Source organism: Venturia canescens, chromosome 7 (assembly GCF_019457755.1).
Source record: "Venturia canescens isolate UGA chromosome 7, ASM1945775v1, whole genome shotgun sequence".
In the NCBI taxonomy this organism is placed as follows: Eukaryota; Metazoa; Arthropoda; class Insecta; order Hymenoptera; family Ichneumonidae; genus Venturia; species Venturia canescens.
In genome coordinates, this window is record NC_057427.1 from 10141720 (window position 1) to 10165806 (window position 24087).

The 24087-nt window shown below is 40.2% G+C and overlaps 2 protein-coding genes across 8 annotated transcripts; both read left to right on the forward strand.

The window, feature by feature from the left end:
• The first annotated feature begins 198 nt into the window (after positions 1-198).
• LOC122413466 (plasminogen activator inhibitor 1 RNA-binding protein-like) lies at positions 199-6594 on the forward strand. Of its 5 annotated transcripts, none has more exons than XM_043423828.1 (7): positions 199-628; positions 1609-1768; positions 2068-2262; positions 2482-2493; positions 2946-3032; positions 3346-3874; positions 4181-6594. In XM_043423828.1, the coding sequence occupies exons 1-7, from the start codon at positions 373-375 to the stop codon at positions 4280-4282; spliced, it is 1341 nt and encodes a 446-aa protein (XP_043279763.1). In that variant the 5' UTR covers positions 199-372; the 3' UTR covers positions 4283-6594. The 5 variants fall into 5 exon arrangements, with proteins under 5 accessions (XP_043279763.1, XP_043279764.1, XP_043279765.1 ...); XM_043423829.1 differs by having other exon boundaries at positions 2949-3032; XM_043423830.1 differs by lacking the exon at positions 2482-2493.
• A 2031-nt stretch (positions 6595-8625) lies between these two features.
• On the forward strand, positions 8626-23864 carry PlexB (plexin B). 3 transcript variants are annotated; one of them, XM_043423820.1, is made up of 8 exons: positions 10323-10916; positions 11066-11295; positions 11591-12190; positions 12293-13218; positions 13651-14054; positions 14212-14710; positions 14932-18684; positions 19119-23864. In XM_043423820.1, exons 3-8 carry the CDS (start codon positions 11809-11811, stop codon positions 19224-19226), a joined length of 6072 nt encoding a protein of 2023 aa, XP_043279755.1. In that variant the 5' UTR covers positions 10323-10916; positions 11066-11295; positions 11591-11808; the 3' UTR covers positions 19227-23864. The 3 variants fall into 3 exon arrangements, with proteins under 3 accessions (XP_043279753.1, XP_043279755.1, XP_043279754.1); XM_043423818.1 differs by lacking the exons at positions 10323-10916; positions 11066-11295 and adding an exon at positions 8626-9708; XM_043423819.1 differs by having other exon boundaries at positions 10323-11295.
• The last annotated feature ends 223 nt before the right edge of the window (positions 23865-24087 follow it).

The window sequence follows — 24087 nt, forward strand, 5'->3', positions numbered from 1 at the left end:
AATAATTAAAAAAAAATTGATTATTTAAATGAATATTTTTATTTTTTGAGCTCAATGGTCGGGGTAACACGCGCAATATGTGTTAAAAGACGTATTAATTTGCATTTGAAAAAAGGGATTTTAAAGTGCGCCTGGGTCCAAGACGATATTTGCAAGTAATCCGGCTCACTCTCCCCTCTCTCTTGTGTCTCCCCTCCCCACCGAGGACGGTTTAAGGCGCACAAGAACCTCGTGGTGAAACTACAACTTCCTCGTACGAGAAACACGCACCTCGGCCATATTGGAAATATTGGATGTCTCTGTTACACAAGGGCTCAAAAGTAGCCGTGAAATTTTCGCATAATCCTCGACGACAAGAGGATAATAGACGCAATGGAGAACTCGTACAGCATTACGGTAACAAACAAATTTTTGTTGGCCTTAGACGAGGACGAAGATCCCCTGGAAGTGCTTAAAGTACGTGAACAAGAGAAAGAGGCTAAGAAGAAAGAGAAATTGTCGGAAAAGGAGAACAAGAGCAAGCAACCGGAGGGACAGAAATCTACCGGCGTAAAGGCACAAAAAAGTCGCGTTATCAAGGATGTTCAACAACAACCAGCCAAGGTCCAGGAGGTGAAAAAGGAGCAAGGTTAGTGAACAAATTTCTCATGTCTCCAACTTTTTTTTTTCATCGCGCGGTCTTTTTTCTTCCGACACTAAACGAGGCGGTAACATCGCTCGCGTGCACCTTGAGTAGTATTATGGCCGCCCAGTGAACCGACCTCGTGTAGCTCGATAATTTTACTTTTTTTCGCATCTTGCTAGTTGACCATTAGGATAATCGTTTTGTTAGAAAATTTTTTTTTTCTCGCTATTCCTTGTAACTCGTTCCCCCGTTATCTCCTGTAGTTGAATTTCCAAAACGATAAGCCGGTTAAGTGTTGAAAAAAAAAAGATGTAAAAAAATAATTTCACCTTGGCCGCGTCGCGACGTTGGCGTTGTCCGGCGCGCGAAAAACATCGCTTCAATCCTGCGCGACACTTTAATCAAGTGAAATCATCATAATGATTATCGATCTTTTTTTTTCAATTCCCATAAAAATCTTAGCCCCGCCATTGCTAGGAGGGGAAAAATCTTCAACTTCTACTCGTTTTATCATACGATTTATTCGACTCTCGCAGGCGTGTCGTCGAATCTCAATGATTTCTTGAATATTTTTAACCAGGGAGAATTTTCGGTCGGAATAATGTACGACCGAAAATACGAATAACCTGACTAAAGAGCACATGGTTGCCATGTGCTTTTGTGGTCACCAATATGTCCGCCGTGTGTAGAATGACAAAAATATCTCTATCGACTTACTACTCTCCTCCCCTCCCCCATTTTTCTCCCCTCTCCAGGGGGGGGTTTTCCTTTTTGTTACTGCACGAGACTGCCTATAATGGTCAGGCTTGATTTTTCGAGATTCTTTTTCGATTTTTTCTTATCCTTGGAATCATTTTGTTCGTTTTTTCACCGTTTGCAAACTTTTAACCTTTTTTTCGAATGTTTTTTTATCACTAATATGGAGGAGTGATCATCAAATTTTACTCATTCAAAATTCTCAACTGTACTTTGTTCTCTCGCAGGTGAGAAAAAACCTGTGCAGCAGAGAACGTCAACGGGCGGAGATCGCAACGTCAAGTTCTCTGGTGAATCCAGGGAAGAACGTAATAATCGTCGCAACCGAGAAGATGGAGATCGACCACCACGTAACCAAGGCGGAGAACTTAGGCGAGGACCGCCAGGGTCAGTTTCATTTATTTCACTTATTTATAAAATTTATTTCATGCAAAACTGTGCGAGTATGTGCAAATATGTCATAGTCGATTCTTTATAGGGACAAAATACATTGTATTGGTTTTTTACTAAAGCTCAATATCGACTTGCTCATTCGGATCATACGAATAGAAAATGGAGTCACAAAAAGAAATCTGAACTGTTTGATTTAAAAGAAACACAGTTTTGCTGAATGGTTTTTCGTGATACATAATAAACGACCATTCAAGCTGCATCGTTTTGTAAAAATGAATATTCCATTCGTGCAGAGGTGGTGAAGGCCGTGACAACCGCGAATTCCGAGGCTCCGGTGAACCCCGCGGGGAATTCGGTGAGCGTCGTGGACGCGGTGGTATCCGCGGTGTCGGAGGTGGCCGAGGTCGTGGTGGATCGCGCGGTGGCCGTGGCGGTTTCGATAATCGCGGCAAGCGTGAATTCGACCGCCAGTCCGGTTCTGATAAGACGTAAGTACCATGTTTTCTTTTCATTTTCATTTAAATCAACGAAATTCAATTTGATAACCAAAAAAGCGTGGCAAAATTGTTACTAATGTCTATCGGGAAGATGCTTTTTTTCGAACTTTCCGTCGTGAAAGACGATTAAACGTTGTTTGATGTTTGCAAATTCACCCATTTTCAATGATCGACTCTATATATTTTTTTTTTTGTATATTTTTGCGCAAGCGGGCAACCGAGGTAAGGATTTTGCCAAATTCGCATGAACTCTAGACTTTGTTAGTCATTCACGCAAAAAATCAAAGTTACTGATTAAGAAGAGAAGCAGAATTTTATTCTTATGCCCTTCATGACATCCACATTTCCTTATCTGTTCATCCGTCACTTCACAAAGTCTCATGTTTTGTGCTCTCGTCTCTTCTGTTTTTTAATGTTCATTTGTATGGTTATGTAATTGTTTGGGGTAAAAAATATTGAAGTTATATTCTGTTGACGCAAGTTTCCTCCTGGTAATTATGCTGTTTCAAATTTCCAAGATGTCCGCAACACACGTGCATGAGAATCTGGAAAAAGAGAATTCATGGAAAAAAAATAATTTCATCCATCTGCATTGTTAATGAAAATGTCTCGTTTTTTGTATTTATGTCTTCTGTCTGTCCTTATGTGTCTTATGAATTGTGTATTAATGGTAGCAGGCATGGTTACAGCGGTGTCAAACCAGTCGACAAGAAGGATGGCGCTGGAAGCCATAACTGGGGAACGCATAACGATGAAATTGAGTAAGATAATCGTTGATTCATTATCCCAAAAATAATAAAAATGTGATTTTTCTAATTGTAATTCTTGAACGTGCAGTAGTGTCAGAAACTTGTTTCAAATTCGACTCAGAAATATTAGGTGAGAAAACAACAACGGAATCATTTTTATTTCGAACTGGAAAAAAAAGGAAAAAACATTTTCAGTGGAATTGGAATTGAATCAAACAGTGAAACTTGCGATAAAATAAAGCAGTAAATTTTCAGACGAAAAACAAAGTGTAGGAACGTCGGCCGGTTGAGATCAGACGGTTTATTTACATTTTTTTCTTTGTAGAGAGAGTCTGAACCCGGAGACTCAAGAATGGGGAAACGATAAACCGGAAGGTGGTGAAGTACCTCCAGTAGCGGCGGAGGGAAAAGAAACTGAGGCATCTGCGGACACGTCGGCGGAAGAAAAGCCGGTTGAGGAGGAGGCTCAGGTGTTGACCCTCGACGAGTGGAAAGCTCTGCGAAGTACTCGCGCGAAACCGCAATACAATTTGCGTAAAGCGGGCGAGGGCGAGGATCTTACGCGCTGGAAGAAAATGTATGCTCTCGAGAAGAAGAAAGAGGGAGCCGAAGAGGAGGAAGAGGACGAGGAGGAATACGATGTCACCGCGGAATATCCTCAACGCGTCGGAAGGCAAAAGCACGTTTTGGACATCGATATCCAATTCAGTGACTCTCGGCGCGGTGGTGGCGGTCGCGGAGGTCGAGGTGGTCGCGGTGCTCGTGGGGATCGTCCCAATCAGCGTGGCTTCGGTGGTAATCGTGGAACACCGCGCGATGCCGCTCCAGGCGAGCCTCGCACTGGCGGATTGCCCGTACGTATTTCTTTTCATTGAGAAGCAATCGATTTTTCAATTGAAAAAAAAAAATAATTTAATCCCCAAACCAATGAATACTTTCAAATGAATCATCATTTTCGATTTTTTCCCCTATTTTTTCTTCGAGAGCTGTTGAATAATATTAATCAATAAAGTGCAACTCCTGTCTTTTCCACTGAAAACCCAAAGTGGATTGATTAAATAATAATTAATTATTGCCACTGATGAAAATATAACCATAAACTGTCCCAAACGTGATATTTTTTTTTTTGACACACTATTGGTGTTTGCTTATTTTACCAGGATACTGCCAAGCCGGTGTCACAAGTTGAACAAAGGTCGCCCCGTGGTCGTCAAAACGCCCCGAAGGTTGACGACGAGCACGATTTCCCATCATTGGGTTAGAGAGACAATCGTGCATCGTCTTCTCTCCGTGTCAAGATAACACGGAATCAAACAAAAAAAAGAGAGAAAAGCGAAGAAGAGGAGGAAAAAAATAGGAAAGAAGGAAGAAAAAGCAAATACAAACAAAAAACAAAAGTCCCACCACCACCAGCAAGAAGCCATCATCTGTTGTACCACATACCAGCTATTATTACTTGTACTATTCTACTACTCTACTACTACTACTACTACTTCTACAACTACTACTACTACTACAACAAAGGAAGAAAGAAAGGAAAAACAAGGGGAGAGGGGGAAGAGAGAGAAAGAGAGAAATCCATAAGGAAGTCTATATTCATCAATAGGCTCGAAAAACATCGATAATAATCAGATTATTATTGCATAATACAGTATGCCTTTGCAGAAATTGAGAAACCACCTATGGAGAAAAAAAAAACAAATTAATTGACCGAGAAAAAGAAAGCAAACGAGTCAGTCTCGAAATCCGAAACGTAAAAGATAAACAAAGCGCTTGCGAACAACTGGACACATCGATATAACGCGACGAGAACCGTATCTTTATCGTCTCATTTATTTTTATTTATTTTTTTTTTCTTTTCTTTTTTTCCAATTCCACATCAATTCGAACAGATATATATTTCTTTCGATCACCTTTGTCGAGTCGAAGCTAATTCGATAATTATTGTACCATGGTAAATGAAGTGAGAGAGAGAGAAAGGGAGAATACGTGCGAGTGAGCGAAAAATCGAGAATGCGATCTATTTCCAATATGCATGCAGTAGCGAATCGATGGATGATGAGAACAGTCATATTTTCAAATATTATCAGAAGCAGAGGGAGAAAGAAATACTTTTTTCTTGACTCTCTTACGCTAAAACCAATAACGATTGCGATTTGGACTAAACCGAGAGGGGACATATATTGATGGACAAATGTTTAATTGTGAGAGAGTGCGAGTGTGCTTGAGCGCGTGAATGTTGGCCGAAATAAAAACAAAATATGAAAAATAAAATCGAATTTTACAATGTTTGCTAGTTTTTCTTCAAACAGCGCTCGAGGTTTTTCATTTACTCTTTTCGGATTTTTTTTGGTCATTTTCCTTTTTTCCATTCTTTTTTTTTTTCAATGCGAAATGTTGCTGGCCTAAGACGAGAAATGGCGATTTGGTCACCCGATACGTAACGAACGTGTGTGTTGTGTGAATGTATTTGTGTATAATACTCTTTTGGTAGACGTACACGTTGAAAAAAAAAATGTCCGAACTAGAAATTCACCCGCCGGAACCCATGCTTTGATTTATCATTTTTATACAATGTTTGCTGAGGCTTTCCTTCGCGTGAGTGGCAAAATTTTTTTCACCATCTTTTCCTCTTTCTCTCTCTCTCTCTCTCTCTCTCTCTCTCTCTCTCAAACACACTCTCTGCTGTTTCTGTCTCCGACTGAGGACTCGGAGAAGGCATTTCCAATGAATTCGTTCGGGATACAGTCGATATCTCAAGACTTTTCTAGATAGGTAGGCGAAATTTTTTCACTCATTTCTCCAATTGTTTTTTTTTTTTTAGAATTTGAATAATTGTCAAACGACCATGAATCTTGAATTTGTCGATACATAAATCTTTCGAAATACAATTTAGATTCGGGCTCTGACGTCGAGGAATTTTATTCCGATTTTTTTATACCGATCAATTTTTTTCGTCGTCTAGTGGAAAAATCGTAGAAGGTCGATGGAAGAAAAGGGAGAGAGTATGATGAAATAAAAAAGAAAAATCAAATTCATCGAGAGAGAGAGAGAGGGAATCCCGTTCCTCTTATTCCCTTGCACTCTGCATTTCCGTGACTTCCGGGGAAGAGTTTTCTAGCGAAAATAAAAATGACCAAACACGAAATAAAAGAGACGTTGATTTAATAGTTCTGACTTGAACGTTTTTGTAGCGACTCCCACCAGTGAGACATTCGAATCGTCAGGTGAAGCTGATGGAATTACAATTTAATTATGCTCGACCATCGATCGTCCTCTTAATTACGAAAACGAATACCACGAGAGTGAGGGAGAGAAAGGAAGAAAGAGATAAAGAAATAACGTACGGCTATATTAGTTATTTACTATGTTTGTTATACTTGAAGATGAAAAGAAAGGGAAAAACGTAAGAGAGAAAGAAAAGAAAATAAACCAGCCAAAAAAACATTAAAAGAAATACAAGCGAAATCGAATTTACGCTCTCTCCAACAACGGACGATGTTACACTTTCCGAAGCTTAGGTATATATGTAAATAACATAATATTTACAATAAATTGTGACAAGACTAGTTAATTCGTGTCCAATCAATAATAAAAAGGCCTTTCGTTAGACATCATTAGAGTTATTACGGAAATTTTTAACAATGCTAAAATATTGTCATTTAATTTCGAAATTCATTTTATTCTGTAATCAAATTCAAGCTCGCGGAGTTGGGATCGTTCTGAGCACTACTGCAAAAACCCTAATTGAAATTCCTCCACGGATGTGTGAGCAGTTTGCCTTTTCCCGTTATTTTATGCAGTTTTGAAATTTAAGGAGTTTTTTAAACTGGCAAGATTTCAAAAGTTGGCAAATTTTTATTTATTTATTTAGCAGCGTATGTTGTAGAGGTTCTTTGATTCAAAAACATAACAAATTTCTATTGATTCCTACGTTGAAGGATTTTTTGTGGAAAAAATATCTCTGAAGTCCTTTTACCAGAAGTGGATCGATGCTAATCGATTTTGGATACCAGGAATCCAAAATTTAGTCTTCACTGAAAGGTTAATAAAAAAGAAAAAAAATGGAGCGTGCTTATCACTTTGTCAATTTTTTAAATTAATACTCTCCTTGTCGAAACGAAATGGTTTTTTCAACTTGGAGCGGGTTTTCATTGGCACGATTCTCCAAGAATATTTGAGCATATTTCAAACAGATTTTTCGAGTGGCAGACTTAATTTTATTTTAGAGTTTATATTTGGAGGGTTCAAACAGATACTCACGAGTAAGTGCTTTATTTAACAAGTTAATAGCGCGCACGGAAGGGACTACAGATTTAAATATTATTTTTAGACACGTATAAATCCGGAAGTGAAATTTTTTTCCGTTATAGATTCGCCGGAATCGAATGAAAATACATTTCCCTTCGAAAGTTCTTTTTTTTCGTTTATCGGAGGAAACAAAGTTGTAGAAACGGGGGAAGCTTGTAAAATTCGATCGTAAATAAGGTACGTTTCCAACGCGGTTTTATTTGCATCGATGGACTCGATCGCAGTGACGTAGCTACCCTAAAGAACCGTACGGGGGTGGGAAACGTTGAAAATAGAAGCTTTTTACACAATGGGGTGGCTAGCCTTTTTATTTACACAGTCACTTTGTAGGCTTCGCAAGCAAGCGCAGGGACGAGAGAGAAATAACGAGTGATTCTGTGCAAGGGACAAAAAGGGAAGAGGTTTTTCATGATTCTTCCGCAGGAGGACGCTGAACGGCAGAACAAGAGAATAAGGCAGCTGAGGCAGGCGGCACTCTCTCGGCAGGACCGCGACAAGTGCTATGCGTGCTCGAGAATCATAATATACATATATACACCATGAAATACTCCTCAAATATACACACACTTATACCCACTTCTACATTTTAGATGGCTCAGTATGAAAGGGTCGTAACGCACCCCGAAAGCCCCCAATTCAATGGCTTTGAAGGCCTTTGCTATATCTATATTTACGGATGGCCGAGAATAAACGAAGAGAGCCGAAGTTTGAGCGTGGAAAGAAGCGAGAGGCTCTAACGACCAACAGTCGTGCGAGAAAGATCGAGATAGAAAGTTAAAGTGTGTAGTACAGTTGAGCTCTTGTTAATAAGTGCCCCACTAATACTCGTACCGCTTTTCTGTCGAGGGACATAAATTTTGAGATGAGAATTTCTTAAAAATAGTATCAATCTATAAAAGTATGAATTTTTCACTAAGTTTAATAAAAATAAGAGAAAAATTTTATTTTCATTTTATGAATTCGATTCTAAACGATTATTTTACACTATTCCTGTCATTAAACACACAAATTTAACATTTTTTATTATCACAAGCTACAATTATTGAATTAATTTTTATCAGTCAATAATTGTCAACAGGAAAAGTGATTTTTTCCTGTTGACTCGCTCGAAAGAAACAACCAGTGGCAGGTTGTTGATAGGATTATTTTTTTAATTTATTAAGATGTGTTTAGGTTCCCGAACAAAAAACTTCATGAACTAGTGTTAGAGTAACGATTTGAAAAAATATGGTAAAACCTTGTGTACTAATTAAAACTGTCGAAACACGTTACAAAAGTTTTTTTTCTTTGAACCTTTACTGCTGTCATTTCGGACACGCAGTATTAGTTCAAATTTCGACCGCTCGGATCGTACATACGCGGTTCGCGTTGAGGGGGTCGCCACTGTACGAGAGAGCAGTGTTCCGTATAAAACGGAGCGTCAGGAGAGAAAGACCAAGCGGTAGAGAGAGAGAGAGAGGAGAGGGAAAAGAGGAGCGAATCGCTGGAGAAAGATGGTGTATGGAGCACGGGAGAGAGGCGCGCACGCCGTAGGTATATTTCTCTCTCGGCGCTCTCGAGTTCCCCAAACGCCAATCCAATGCACATAGAGTTTAAGGAACGAGTACCCTTGTCACAGTAATCGTCGTCGTTACCGCGATCCTTTCCGTCGAATTTTCGAGTCTTGCTAGACGAGAATTCCCCTTATTACAGTGTTTTATCGCGAATTGTCGTGTAGTAGTGGCGGTCGCCCCCATAGTCGCCCCCATCCTCGTTCTTTTCCCTTCACCCTCGTGTCGTGCGTGTATACGTGTATGTGTTGGACCGCGTGTGTATATGCTCCGAGTGTTTTAAAAAGCGAAAAAAAAAAGTAAGAGGCCGAGTTGAACGAACACAAATCGCAGTGAAAAAAAAGGCACCAAAAGAAATATTACATTCCCTGAAGGAAGTATTGGCGAAGCAAAATCGACGATAGAAAGAGAGATAAAGCGAGAAGCAGGAGAAGAAAGAGTGCGAGAGAGTGCGTGCGCGAGAAAAGACGAAGAGGATACACAGGAGGTTTTGGAGCTTTATTGTTGCCTCCTTGTCTCTTGTAATTTTGTGAACAGTTTTGTGCGTGTGTGCGCATTTCCAAAGGAGAGCGAAGGTTTATACGGCTCTTACATTCGTATTGGAGTTTATATATATTCACAAAAAATATATATATATATATATATAATTAAAAAATATACACGCATATATATATACATATATATGTATACGTCCAAGACCCTTCGAGAGTGAAACATGGTGAACGTTCGCGATGTTCCGTAGAACAGCGGAGCTATACGGGTTTCACGAGCATTCCGACGATCCGGCCACGAATGCCGTTCTACGACTTGACTCCTTTCCCATAGAGGTATATAACATTGTATTAATCACTGAGTGGATTTTTTTTTTTGAAAACCAACAAAAATGATAATGACTAAACAACGATTACTAAAGATTCGATTCGGGTGCGTGGGTGCGTGTAATTTATGCATCGCACACGGATGATTAATCTTTTCGCGACAAAGGAGAGAAATTGCTTTTTTTGTTTATTTTTTTCACAAGTATATGTATATATATACAACGAGTTCGCCGCAAGATCGCGTAATGTATCGTGAGGCGTGATATATGTATATATATTTAAATACGTCCACGAAGTAATGGTCCTTTCAACGTAAAGGACCCGTTTTTTCTCCCTTTTTTCTTCACATATCCCACCTCGTTTTTTCATCGTTCCTAGATATAGAAAATGTTTTTCCTCTCGGTCGCGTCGGTGATTCTAAAATTTTGACGTTTCGAATATATACGGTGAGGGATTTACGATTGAGTCGAGCGATTTATAAGTGAAGCGAGAGTTTCACGGTGAAAAGGGCCTTCGTGTGATATACACGGTACTCGGGGGAAGGACGGGAAGAGAAAAAATTTTGTGGCGTGTGTGTGTGTGTGTGTGTGTGTGTGTGTGTGTGTGTGTGTGTGTGTGTGTGTGTGTGTGTGTGTGTGTGTTCGTATGTGTATGTGTGAGATGCGCGCGTTGAATGTGGATGGAACTATGTGGATTTGCCTTTGTGCAACGGGAAGACAGTGGCCTTAGCTGTCAAGTGGAGAGAGGGAGATGGAGAGCGAGAAAGCTTTACATACACACATATATATACGTATGTATATATGTTCTCGGTGGTAGTAAAGACAGAAGGGCGGCTGTGTGTACGCGCGCACGAGAGCTCTGCCCTTGTGATAATTGCCGTGGCCCCATCTGGCACTGCTTTCACCGTAATCACTATAAATATATTTAAAATGATACTAAAATTCTGATGTCGTGTAAACAATTTTCGCTTATAAAAGTAAATTACTTTCGGTACCCTTTCTCTCTCTCTCTCTCTCTCTCGCTATGGTTCTCTCTATTTCTCCATAGAGCGAGATTTTCATACTTGTTCTGCCACATTTTTCGACGCCTATACGCAGCGTCTCTTCATCATTTTTCGAAAAATGAAAGATATTTATTGTCGAGCTGACGGAGGACAGTGATTGGAATGTTTTTTTTGTTTTTAAACACTTAATCTCGCCATGATTGGAAATTCTAACGTGCGAAAAATAAAAAAGTGACAGTTTTTTCCGAATTAATGCGCAAGCATTGTTGAATTTACTATGTAGAGACTTTTTTTTTCATGTCATAGTATCTTTCCTTTTCAATTGTAAATTGGGCATTCGTTTTTCACCTGTGTTCAAAATAGAGAGGGATTGGAATACGTTCGTTGATCTGGAGTTTGAAGAAGGTTAAAGCAGGGACATTTTACAGTGCAGTGAACTCGCGAGTGATTGATCTTCGTGTTGACAAAGTTGAGAAATGCGCGAATAATCACACGTTTAACATTTATCAATGAACTTTCCGTCACCCGGCCAAATTTTACGAGCTCGCAATGATGAAATTTTCAGTTCGTCTTTTCATAATTTTACCAACACGGTAAATAGCGTAATAGTGATACATAATTTTTTTTCTAATAAATATATCTTCATATTTTGAGCTCTGTATTATTCACTATTGAAAGAATCAATCAATAAGAGAGGGACAGATAATTTGAAGAAACATAAAAAATTATTATAGACAATGTTTCAGTATGAAAATTCTATTGTATAATTGAATTTTCTAAATTTTCTTGCATAAATAAAAGCAAGTGTGAATCGTAGTGAACTGAATACTCTATTTGGATGAACAAGCAAAATCATAAATGTTCAATGTGACGGTTTTGATGTTACAGGAGTCGACGATGGAAATGGTGCCAGGAATTGTAAGACTTTGGTAGCGCAGTTACCAAAAAAGTATCCAAAACTGGCTACTCGTGGAGAATCGAGTAGTTTTTTCACCCCTCCCTGCCCATGCCCCTAGCAGTTCCAGGTATATGAAAATTCATTTGAATTCTCAGCCGTTCCGGTCCCCAAATTCCCTCTGTATGACTCGTGCTTTAAACGTGACGCAATGAGACTCTTGGGACAGAGACCATTTCCTGCGTCACCGCGGGTCCCGCCGCCTCCACGGCTCTCTTTGGCAGGATCTTTGTCCTCACCATTGTTTCTCCTAGTCGTCCTTGTGACTCTTATTGTTGCGGCTAGCTCTGAAAATCCTTCAAATCCAGATGGCAAAAAAGAAACTAAATCTCCGCACGTGGTTGCCCAATTTCCATCTGATCCTCGATCAAAACAATTGTTTGATCTTTCCGAAGCCAACAAAACGAGAGAAGGCCTTTTTCGATTTAATCATTTGACCATCGACCCCGCTACTGGCAGACTTTACGCCGGCGCCGTCAACAGACTCTTGCAGCTCAACTCGAACCTCAAACTCGAAGAACATGTTTCTACCGGTGAGAATGTTTTCTTTTTCTTCATTTACACTCATCGATTCACAGATTATTTGAGACATGGACAAGAATAAATGAAAATATACAATTTTTTAACTGTTACAGGTCCAAGAATGGACAACCCCCTATGCCACGCAACTGGCTGTTCATCCCGAGACATAGTGACGACGTTAACAAATAACGTAAACAAAGTGTTAGTTGTGGATCTCGATTCACACTCCTTAATAGCCTGTGGTTCCTTGCTGCAGGGTGCTTGCGAGAAGTACAACATGTCGAATATTTCAATAAAACCAGAATTCATACCACATAGCGTAGCTGCGAATGACGAGGATTCGTCAACTTACGCATTCATCGGTCCTGAGCGTTACGATCCTTGGGACAACAAGAATATTTTGTACGTGGGTACGACGTTCACGAACAACGGTGAATATCGTCATGACGTACCGGCGATATCGAGTCGGGATCTTTACACTCTCGAATTCGCGAGGGACACTTTTAACAAACAATCGATTGTCAACATTGATGTCAAATATCGAGATCATTTTCTCGTTAAGTACGTTTATGGATTCAACGCTAGCGATTACGCATATTTTGTTCTTGTACAAAAAACTTCGTATTTACCGGAACAAGAGGAATTGGGTTATATTTCGAGACTCGCCAGAAGCTGCATCACTGATCCTAATTACGATAGCTACACCGAAGTCACGTTACAGTGTAACGTTGACATGGGAAACGGCACTCTTGAAACTTACAATCTTGTACAAGATGCCAAAATCGCTTCCGCCGGAAGTGACTTGGCTAGCCAATTGGGCATCTCAGTTGGCGATCCTATTTTCTTATCTGTCTTCTCACCCAGCAAAGGTATCACCAACGAACCTAAATCTCGATCCGCCCTTTGCGTCTACAGCTTAAGGGACATTCAGGAAAAATTCATAGAGAATATTCACATGTGCTTCAACGGCAGTATCAAATATCGTAACATGGGATACATCAGCGGTCCTATTCAGGATGGCGAATGTCCTAACGCCGGGGTGAGCTTTCTTGTCTCGTGTGACAGTTAAACTTAAAAATTTCATTAAAAACGAATCCCGAGAATTTGACAGTGCTCAGGAACCTCAATTTTTTTCAAGAATATGCTCGTTTTTTCAAAATTATTCAATAACTACGAAAATTTGAAACGAAATCAGAGTTCTCTTCTACATTGTTTGCAAAAGTTCTTCAAATTTCGCCTCCAAAAAGTAACGGAAAAATAAATTGTAAAGAAGGTTGAAATTAAAAAAATTCCATTTTTTGCCGAGAAACAGTTGCCTCCAACGGGTTGATAATAATTTTTCAAACATTTTATTACGCTTGCCAATATTGGAGTTTCAAAGCTAGCAGGTTTTCTGGATTCTTAGGAACTGACAGAATCAAATTCATCAGTTCTTCGATTTATACTAATAAATATTGTTTTATTCTCACAGAACACTGGAAACATATTACATTTTTGTGAGGTCGGCCTGAAAATATCAGGAGTATCACCAATAGTTGGACAATCGATACTTCATTTTCCTGACACGTTCGTAACGTCGATAGCCGTGGCAAACACCGAAAGTCATACGGTCGCTTTTCTCGGGACAAGCGATGGCGAGCTGAAAAAAGTATTGCTTTCCGGAACGGAATCTTCGGTCTACGAGAGCATCGTTGTTGACAAAGGACAAACATTGTTGCCCGATATGACCATAGCGCCTGATGGCCAACACATCTACGTTTTATCGACCAATAAAATATCTAAAGTCAAGGTTGAGCATTGCAGCGGCTTCACCAGTTGTAGCTCTTGCCTCGATGCCAAGGATCCTTACTGTGGTTGGTGCTCATTAGAAAAAAGGTTAGTTTTCTATCTTTCATCGAAAATAAAGTTTCAAAAAATAATCAAATAAACTAACTGATCGACGTAATGTTAATACTAATTTTCAATACAATCGAAGCACATTTTTCGTTATCGAATATTTTTCCCTATCAATATTTTTTCTCCTTCAAAATAGATGCACGGTGAGGGGGGATTGTCAAAAAGCGAGTCGGAGCAGTCCGCGATGGTTGTCATTGGGTACGGGCCAGCAATGCATAGATTTCGAGCAAGTGTTGCCGGATCGTTTGCCAATAGAGCAGATGACGACGGTGCAATTGACGATAAGAACGTTACCGGAACTGCCATCGGGAGCGAATTACAAATGCGTATTTGGTGACGCTGAACCGATCGACGCGTTGATGACGGGCTTCGGCTTATCTTGCCCGGCCCCACCGGTCGTTGGTAGACCGAGCATTTCTGAGGGATCTGATCACGTTCTCGTGTCACTTTCGGTGCGCTCGAGTGAGACCAACAAGGACTTCGTATCTCGTAATTTCGCGTATTTCGATTGTTCAAAGCACAAGGTGTGCACGGAATGCGTTAAAGCTCAATGGTCCTGCAGTTGGTGCGTTTACGACAACAAATGCACCCACAACACAAGCAGCTGTCAGGGGAACATCATATCCGGAGAAAACGTGAGTAGATTCCTCGAAAATGTTCTCCTCGACATTCGAAACGACTTTAGTGATATTTCTCGGTTGAATTAACAATCATTTTGAAATTGGGCAGTTGTAGTTGTGTCATTTCAGTCGAAATTGTATAAAATTTATCAGGCTCAAGCATTGAATAAGAATAAAATCGAAAATAACGAAAACGGTCAGTTGATTTTAAAAAATTTGTTCATGATGATTTACAGCAACGAAACCAGCCGACACTGGCAGCCCACGGTGCCCAATATTGTCCACGTTTCACCGCTCGAAAGGAGCCTCTGATGTTGCCGATCAACGTGCCGAAGGAGATAGTACTCGAGGTGGAAAATTTGCCACATCCACAAGTGGGGCACACCGGATTCCAGTGCATCGTTGGGATCGAGGGTGCGAATTTGAAGGTTCAAGCACGAGTGGATAGTTCGTTGATCGTTTGCGACAGAACGACGTATTCGTACGAGGCTTTGAGCGGCGAATACGAGGCGTCGGTAACGGTAGTTTGGAACAAGAATCATCACGTCGACAAAACCACGATAGTGTTGTACAAGTGCGAAGTATTGGGTTCGCATCGCGAACACGCTGATTGTTCGTTGTGCATGACGAGGGATTCGCGATACGAGTGTTCGTGGTGTTCGAACAGGTGCACGTACAAGGATTCTTGTTTGCCGACAACCTCGGCGGAGTGTCCGAAGCCGCGAATAGACATAATAAAACCGTTGAGTGGGCCGATCGAGGGTGGAACGTTGGTGACGATCGAGGGGAGTAATCTCGGGTTGCGGGAGAGCGATGTCCAGGGGAAAATTCGGATAGGCGACACACCTTGCGAGCTGAAGGATTACGAGGTTTCGGTCCGAATAGTGTGTCGCACGGGGCGTCGAAACGCGAGCGATACGGCCTCGGTGATCGTCGGAAACGTTGCGGGCTTTACCGAGTCGGCGGTGCTTTTTAATTACAAAGACATCCAATTGACCGGAGTTTATCCTTCGGTCGGGCCGCAAAGCGGTGGCACTCAGCTGGCCATAACGGGAATGTACTTGAACATCGGCAGCGAAATCACGGCTTACCTGGACGAGCTCCCTTGTCACGTGAACGTCAGCCAAGCCAGCTCAACGCGATTGACTTGCATCACGAGCAAATCCGGACGGACGAGACGCATCGAACGACTGAGACTCACGATCGATGGAGCCACGCGGACTCTGGTCAACAATCCCTTCAATTACACCCAAGATCCTTCCATCATGGAAATAAAACCTTTGCGGAGTTTCGCTTCTGGCGGACGGATGATTACCGTTCACGGGACGAATCTCGATACGATACAAAAACCCGAGATGGAAGTTTTCTTCGACAATGAGATATTACCGGTAAATCGAACCATTTGTACGGTTCTCAATCCAACACAAATGGAATGCCCGAGTCCCTCGGTCGCCGGAAGATTCGTTAATTTCCGACGCGCTCGACGCTCCGCCAAAAAACGTTCGAACGTCCAAACAACTCGGAGCATCAAAGAGTCTCAATTGACTCTTAAAATCGCTTTCGTCATGGACAATGTCGAGAGCGTGAGAGACTTGGACAAACATTTTCAGAACTTGCGAAATCGGCTGCTCTACGTACAAGATCCAAAATTCTTCGCATTCCCAAAAAACGTGAAATTGTACAAAGGCGACACCCTCGTTATCGAAGGTGAAAATTTGATTTACGCCGCTGACGAGTCCGACGTGAACGTCACCGTTGGCACGCTCACCTGCAACGTGACGTCGTTGGCTCACACGCAACTGGTCTGCACTCCGCCGGATTCACAGCCCCCCGGAACCGACGAATTGGGTGCGAAATCCCCCAATGGTTTGCCCCTCGTCGTCGTGCGAGTCGGCCGAAATTTGCGCTTTCCCATCGGCTATTTGCACTACGAAGTGATCAAAGCATATCCGATTCCGCCGGAAGCAATCGCCGGAATCGCGGCTGGCACTTTCAGTCTTGTTCTCCTCTTTGTTCTCGTGCTCGTTGTTTATCGTCGTAAGAGCACACAAGCCGAACGAGAATACAGAAGGATACAAATCCAAATGGACACTCTGGAAAGCAACGTCCGGATGGAGTGCAAACAGGCTTTCGCCGAGTTACAAACCGACATGACCGACTTGACCGCCGATCTCGAATCTTCAGGAATTCCGACCCTCGACCACAAGAATTATATAATGAAAGTATTTTTTCCCGGGGTTATTGACCATCCGATCCTCAACGATCCGAGGTCGCGAGGGACACTGGCAAGAACTAATTACGACGCCGCTATGATCCAATTCGAGCAGCTCGTTAACAACAAGTGTTTCGTTTTAACCTTCATCGAAACCCTGGAGGCCCAAAAAGACTTTAACATAAGAGACAAAGTGAACGTCGCCTCGTTATTGATGGTAGTTTTGATGGGTAAAATGGAATACGCGACCGACATACTGATGAATCTTCTGTTGCGTCTCATCGACAAATCCGTCGATACGAAACACCCTCAGCTCATGCTCAGACGCACGGAATCGGTCGTTGAAAAGATGCTGACAAACTGGATGGCGCTGTGCATGTACAATTATCTCAAAGATTACGCCGGCTCCTCCCTCTTCTTATTATTTAAGGCTATAAAGCATCAAATAGAAAAGGGTCCAGTTGACGTCGTGACTCACGACGCGAGATACTCCCTCTCCGAGGAGCGTTTGTTGCGAGAACAAATTGATCACAGTCTCGTAACGCTTCACGTTGTCCAGGACGATCTCGATGAAAAAATTCAGTGTAAAGTCCTCGATTGCGACACGATTAGTCAAGTTAAGTCCAAGATACTCGATGCACTTTATAAAAATACGCCTTTTTCGTTGAGGCCTTCGATACACGAAGTCGACCTGGAGTGGAGACACGGTAGAGGCGGACATTTGACCCTCCAGGACGAAGATTTGACGACCAAGTGCAGTGGGGACTGGAAAAAAATAAACACCCTCGCTCATTACGGCGTTAAAGAGTCAGCCGTTATGTCGCTGATACCCAGACAAAACGACGGGTTCAGCCTGAACTGCAAACCTCCCTGTCACAATTGTAAACCCGCCTCCCATCACCATCACCATCATCATTCGAGCCAGCAGCATCAACACAACCTCCATCGTCACGCCAACAATTGTTCATCGGGACATTTGCCAGCTACACCGAGCCACGGTCTCATAAGTCCGATCATGTACCCGCACACACCCGGCGGCATCTACTTCGATAGTCAACATTCGCCGACGATAATAAGTGTCAACGGGGACATCGAAACCTCGGTCCCCAATCAACGGATTTGGCACTTGATCAGACCGATCGACGAGGGACACTTTCCACCGGGGATCGGTTATTCAGGCGGCAAAAATCACCTCGAGAGAACCCACAAAGCTATACCCGAAATTTTTTTAACGAGGCTGCTCTCGACGAAAGGCACAGTACAAAAATTCGTCGACGATTTTCTCAACACTATTTTAACTGCCAACGAGGCGTTGCCCAGCGCCGTTAAATGGCTTTTCGATCTTCTCGACGAAGCTGCCAAAAGGCACTGCATTATTGATCCCGAAGTCGCCCATGCGTGGAAATCCAACAGCTTACCACTCAGATTTTGGGTTAATTTTATCAAAAATCCGGACTTTATGTTCGATATTAATAAATCCACTACGGTCGACTCGAGCTTATCGGTTATCGCCCAAACCTTCATGGATGCCTGCTCCACCACCGAACACAGACTCGGCAAAGATTCGCCCTCCAATAAATTACTCTTCGCCAAGGACATTCCTCATTATCGGGAAAAAGTTGGACGGTTTTATACCGACGTACAAAGATTACCACAAATTACTGATCAGGAAATGTCCAGCGCTATGCAACAACTTAGCGCCTCGCATGCCAACGAATTCGACGTTATCGCCGCTCTCAAAGAGCTTTATATTTACGTCAGCAAGTATTATGAACAAGTGAGTTTCATCCATCTTTTATACTAAGAAAATCGATTGCATTTTTTTTTGTCCTCACAGAGAATCTAATTTAAAAAAAACAATGTCAGAGTTTTCATGTTATAATGTAAATTTTTACTTCTTCCTGAGATATCCAAAAATTGCTGATTCAGAAATCTCATTTTTTATATAATTTTGATGAAAATTTGGACATGCAACATTTTCGTTTTTATATCATTCGTTCATCTCAATTTGAATCAATGCCAAGGCACGTGCAAATATTTTATTATTACAGTTTTTGACAAATTTTACAAAAATTGGTCAAAATTTTTGTTTGGGGTTAAAAGGGAATTCCGAGACTCGTTGAAAATAGAAAAAAAAATTAAAAAAAAAAAGAATTAAAGCTTTCGGACTCCAGTCGTTAGCAAACTAAATGAGTTTGATTTATTCTTTAGATCCTAGAGGCCTTGGAGTCGGACGCGGGCTGTCGCAAGCTACATCTGGCGCATAGGCTGGAAAATGTCGCGTGTACGCTCGAGGGTGAAGAGACAAGTGCCTGCTGACAAAACTTGCCGGTACGGAAAAGCGAATGACCCCAGTCGCTGAGATCGGAAGAGGATTGAACAAAGCTAGGAGGAAGAGAAGATAGGAAAACAAATCCGAAGGAGTAAAAAAAAACACTGACTAGTGCCTCGAGTCCGCGCATCAGACAAGCCTCGTTTTTATTTTCATCTTCTTTCCGTTTGTGTTTTTTCTCACATGTACAAATTGAACACGCGAAAGAAGAGTAAAGTTGAATATGGGAAAAATACCTCGAGACGAGGATCGCACGATCGCGATTCAGTCAGGATTTTTCGTTACGATATGAGTTCGGCCGAAGTGCTTTCGCGATGGATCAACGAGATAGATAGATAAACAAAAGAAACAAAACTTCACAATTTCAAAGGAAGAAATAATGAAGAGAGAGAATTAAAAATAGTGAAGAAAAAAGCGGTGAGATTCGGGAGAAAATCGAAAGAGACTAATACGCAGCGATTTCACGCAGCAATTTTCGATTTTCCGTTGTTCTGGTGTGACCTCATCGATCAACGAATCTACCTAATCGCCGGTTGATTTTTCAATTTCTTTTTCTTTTTTTTTCACTGGCTTAATTATCATAAAAAGCGAAGGAAACGTCCGCTCCCGTGTGATTTCCGATTTTTACGCGTCGAATAAATCTCGCTAGAGATTAAGAGAGAGAGAGAGAGAGAGAAAGAGTGAGAGGGTTAAATCCGTTCACGAACTGTGCACCGACCGTGACTCGCGTTTACACGCTTGTGTTCGATATCTCAAATCCAAACAAACTCAAATTATCGTGATCTCAGCGACAAGAGTTCGTCGGGAGAGAAACATACAAAATTTAGTCTAACGAAGCGTGTTTCCGCGTGGCATAGCGTTATAGCATACACGAAAACACACTAAAGTACACACAAAACACACACATAAACATTCTTAATCGATCGACACGAAATAAAACTGACGAAGGTGGCAATTAATAAATATTGAACGAAAAAGATTTGAAGAAACAAATAATAAATAAACATAAAAAACGTAAAAGCGAGTAAGTGAAAAAGCCATAGTGTCCGACGGACTGTTTGTACAGTTGATGAGTGTACGAGCAGCGAGTAGTCTGTGATCCGAGCACGTGTGGCTATGCCTACTATCTTCATTACGATATTATTATTAATATGTTATATATATTATATATATATACAATGTGTCTTGGAACGAATAATGAATAAGGTGAACTTGAGATTCGGTCAGAATTTCGTGTTCGAAAGTCCACGATAACTAAAATTAATTTCGTGCATAATTTGTTGAAAAATTTGCAAAAGTGTGAAGAACATTCTTCAAACTATATGCAGTGAAAATGAAGAATTTTATCAAGTTTCGTGGACGTCCCAACGACGTTGGGACGTCTCGGTATCGTTAATAACGTCTTCAGAATTAATTGACAAGAAATTCTGAGTCGAACCGAAATTTGCGTTGTCGATTATTCGACTCTGAGACACTTCGTATAAATGAGAGAAACAAAAAAGCATCGATAAGTGTTTTCGCGAAAACACCTTCCATGGATCGTAGTGAACTAGTTAGAGAGGGGGGGGAGGGGTATATATGTATTATAAAAACAGAAATGCAAAGAAATAAGCCAGACGCCTCCACTCTTCTCGTACAAGAGTGAGCGAATGGAGAATAACGCGGAAAATAAGGGATTGCAGATACGAACAATTGAATTTATGAGGTTTGAGAGCGAAGGGAAGAGATTATGAAATGGAATAAATTGTAAACGATTTAAGTCAGTCGCGAAAATTACGAGAGAATTACACTAGGCCTAGCTATACGTACCCGAGCGATACGTAAAAAAAAAAAGAAAGAAAAATATCTCTTATTCGTTTGTAACGCTCTTTTTTTATATATGTACAACATATTTATATACATATACGTATATTTGTGTCGGAGGACAATTATCTTCTCGCCACTCATGTCTCGCGTTTTTTTCTTTTTCAACTCTACCAACAATTGTTGCAATTCGGAATGAAAATATGTACGTTAATGGAGGAAGGTACTTTTTATACCATCTCTCGACTCGTAATATTTATTTATTCCTCGAATAATTACGAAATTAAACTAATTCATAAATTAACGACTAGTTCACTATTGGTTGATCAATTTTATTTATTTTTCGCAACATTTGCGATTAAAAATTTGTAGGACATCCATTGTTTTTTTTTTTTTTTATTATTTACGATTTTACTTGTAGGAAACTCGAGTCTGTCCTTCGATACAAATATAAATTTATATATCGAAATATATAAATATTTATATATATACATATATAAATATTTACTCAAACGCTTGTATATATGAATTTTTCCGTTAGTTTATTCAATTTGTATACTTCGTACGATCGATATATATATATATATTTTTTTTTTTATTATTTTTTACGACTACAAAAGTTTTTTTTTACAAATGAGATGAATTTGCGATTAAATTTGTGATCGTCCAAGCAATTAACTCGTCGAATCTAAAAGCGTAATTGAAATGTTATCTCGTCATCGTTATATTAGCGTCGATATATATTTTCAAACTCGATCGAATATCTCCTACGAATGGAAGAATGGAAAACTTGTAAAATGAATCTCGGAGGAAAGCCTCGGTTTAGCACGAAATGAATTATTATTACAATTATTATTTTATTACTATTTTTTTTTGTTTTAGTATTAACTTTCGAGGTTTTTGAATCTCAAAGAATTGACACTCGTGCGGCAATTAGCCAGCTTCCCGTGGTGTTTATTTTTTATTTTTTTTGTTCCATCTTTTTTTTTTTCGTTCCCTCGATTCCCCTCTCTGAAAGCGTCATGTGCCTCAGACTCTCGTATTTTTTAGACGACGATGAGTGACGAAGTTTCGTTGTTACCATTTCCTTTGCCATATGCAAAACCAACGAATAACGTCTTTTTTTTTTTATGCATCGACAAAAAACAATACTCAACGTTTCGTTCCTAATGCAATTGAAAAAAAATAAAAGTAGAATACTGACAATTCATACTTTTTTCAAGACTTATGACAACACTGCAGAGACTGGTAAAACCTTAATTTATGTTTGTTTTTTTTTTTTTTTTTTTTTTTTACAACCGCAATGCAAAACTGTTTTCACAAGATTTTTTAAATTCCTATTCTAAGAAATCGGAGTCTAGAAGAACGGTTAACATTTGAAAGAATCTCTCTTTCCCTCTCATTCTCTCTTTTTCTCCTTACGATAGTTCCGAAAAGCACTGCCATTGCTGCACACTTATGAATTCCAGTGGAATGACCCGCCTAAAAATCCAAAAAATCCTAAAAAGCAAGAGTTCCAAGGAGCAGCTCAATTGCCATTATCGTCCGATTTTCATTATCATAATTATTCATTTAAGTCTTATTTTATTGTGAAAGAATCAGAGAGAGAGAGAGAGAGACGCGAGTGGATCGATAAATTCTCTTCAAAGAATAAAATACGGTCCAGAGGTGCTGGGAACGTGCTCATTACAATTGTACTTAAAACGAAGTGGCATTCTCGACAAATGCACAACCTCTAAACGTCAAATTCAGGTGCCCAGCTCCCTCAGGCACCTAACACGCAACATACACGTACACACACACGAACAAAAACCCCTATGTATCTCTATATATGTATTGTATTTATTTATACTACGAAAGAAAACAAAATAGCTAGTTATTACGAACAGTCGTGTACGTCAATCTGTGAGGTTACGTTGTCCTTTGTTTTCGCGCCAATGACCGCATAAGCTTGTTAGTGGAAGATGGGATTCAGGATATCTATTGACTCGGGTGTGTGATTTTCTGTTACAATAACTTCCGAAGATTTTGTCAAAAGAATGTCTAAATTAGTCTCGAAGACGTCATTCGATAGTTTCCGAAGTCTGACAACTTTTATACTTTTCGAACGAAGTTGGACCATTTGGATATAAATTTCTGCAAGTTTTGCCACACGGGGATATTTCAATAACTTATTTGAACAAGTTTTTAAAAATTTCTCCATTGGTGATGTTTTTTGAGCTACGATTTGTGGCTGATTAGAAATTATAACCTCGCGATTTATTGAAAAAAAAATGTTTATGTACCATTAAAATCACGTTGAGAATCCAGAGTCCTTAGATACTTTCCACTTTTATTATTCGAACGAGTCGCCAGGATATCGCATTTTTTTCCTTAGTTCAAGAAAATGAGAGTTAACGGTACGGTCTTCCTGATTGTAAAATATATATTGACGGAGTAAACCCCACTCTTGCCCCCTCCACTCCCTTTTCCAATCCTTTGTCCTCATATGTCTGTGGCAATCTTAGTAATATTATATATTTTAAACATTTCGATGAATTCGGCCGGAATACGATAATTTTTGTCACTATGGAAAATCGGTGAAATCGCTTTTCCCTAATGCCATATATACATATATATATATACATACAAATTTAATAAGAATATTTGATATTTTTTGAACATCTCAAGTGATCAAGTATATATACTCAATTCATCGACAGCATCAGCTCCTCACCAATTCCGCCCCAGTGTTAATTCCCATTTATTTCGTTGTATAGATTTCTCACTCCTCAAGCATGCATATTTCATTTTGGGAGGTAATAAAAAAAATGAACAATACATTTCTCGTGTATACTTCCATTTTTTCTTTATTTCGGTTTTCCCACTCCTCCACAGTGGCCAAAGGCAGCGTGGTACTTCGAGTTCAAGTATCCCGTGCATTACCATGTGTGTTCGTTTCGTTAAAAATAAATATACAGTTAATCAAATCAAAAACACTATTCACGAGAGCTGCAAACAACAAACAAAATTGTTGGACGTGAATGCAAAAAATCTGCCGATGTA

Bases quoted from the DNA above. Each gene is read 5' to 3' on its own strand.
- PlexB (XM_043423818.1), top strand. From the start codon at position 11,809: ATGAGACTCTTGGGACAGAGACCATTTCCTGCGTCACCGCGGGTCCCG. The intron at 14,055-14,211 runs GTTAGTTTTCTA...CCTTCAAAATAG, and splicing joins TGGTGCTCATTAGAAAAAAG to ATGCACGGTGAGGGGGGATT. The intron at 14,711-14,931 runs GTGAGTAGATTC...GATGATTTACAG, and splicing joins ACATCATATCCGGAGAAAAC to CAACGAAACCAGCCGACACT.
- LOC122413466 (XM_043423828.1), top strand. From the start codon at position 373: ATGGAGAACTCGTACAGCATTACGGTAACAAACAAATTTTTGTTGGCC. The intron at 629-1,608 runs GTTAGTGAACAA...GTTCTCTCGCAG, and splicing joins GGAGGTGAAAAAGGAGCAAG to GTGAGAAAAAACCTGTGCAG. The intron at 3,875-4,180 runs GTACGTATTTCT...TTATTTTACCAG, and splicing joins CTCGCACTGGCGGATTGCCC to GATACTGCCAAGCCGGTGTC.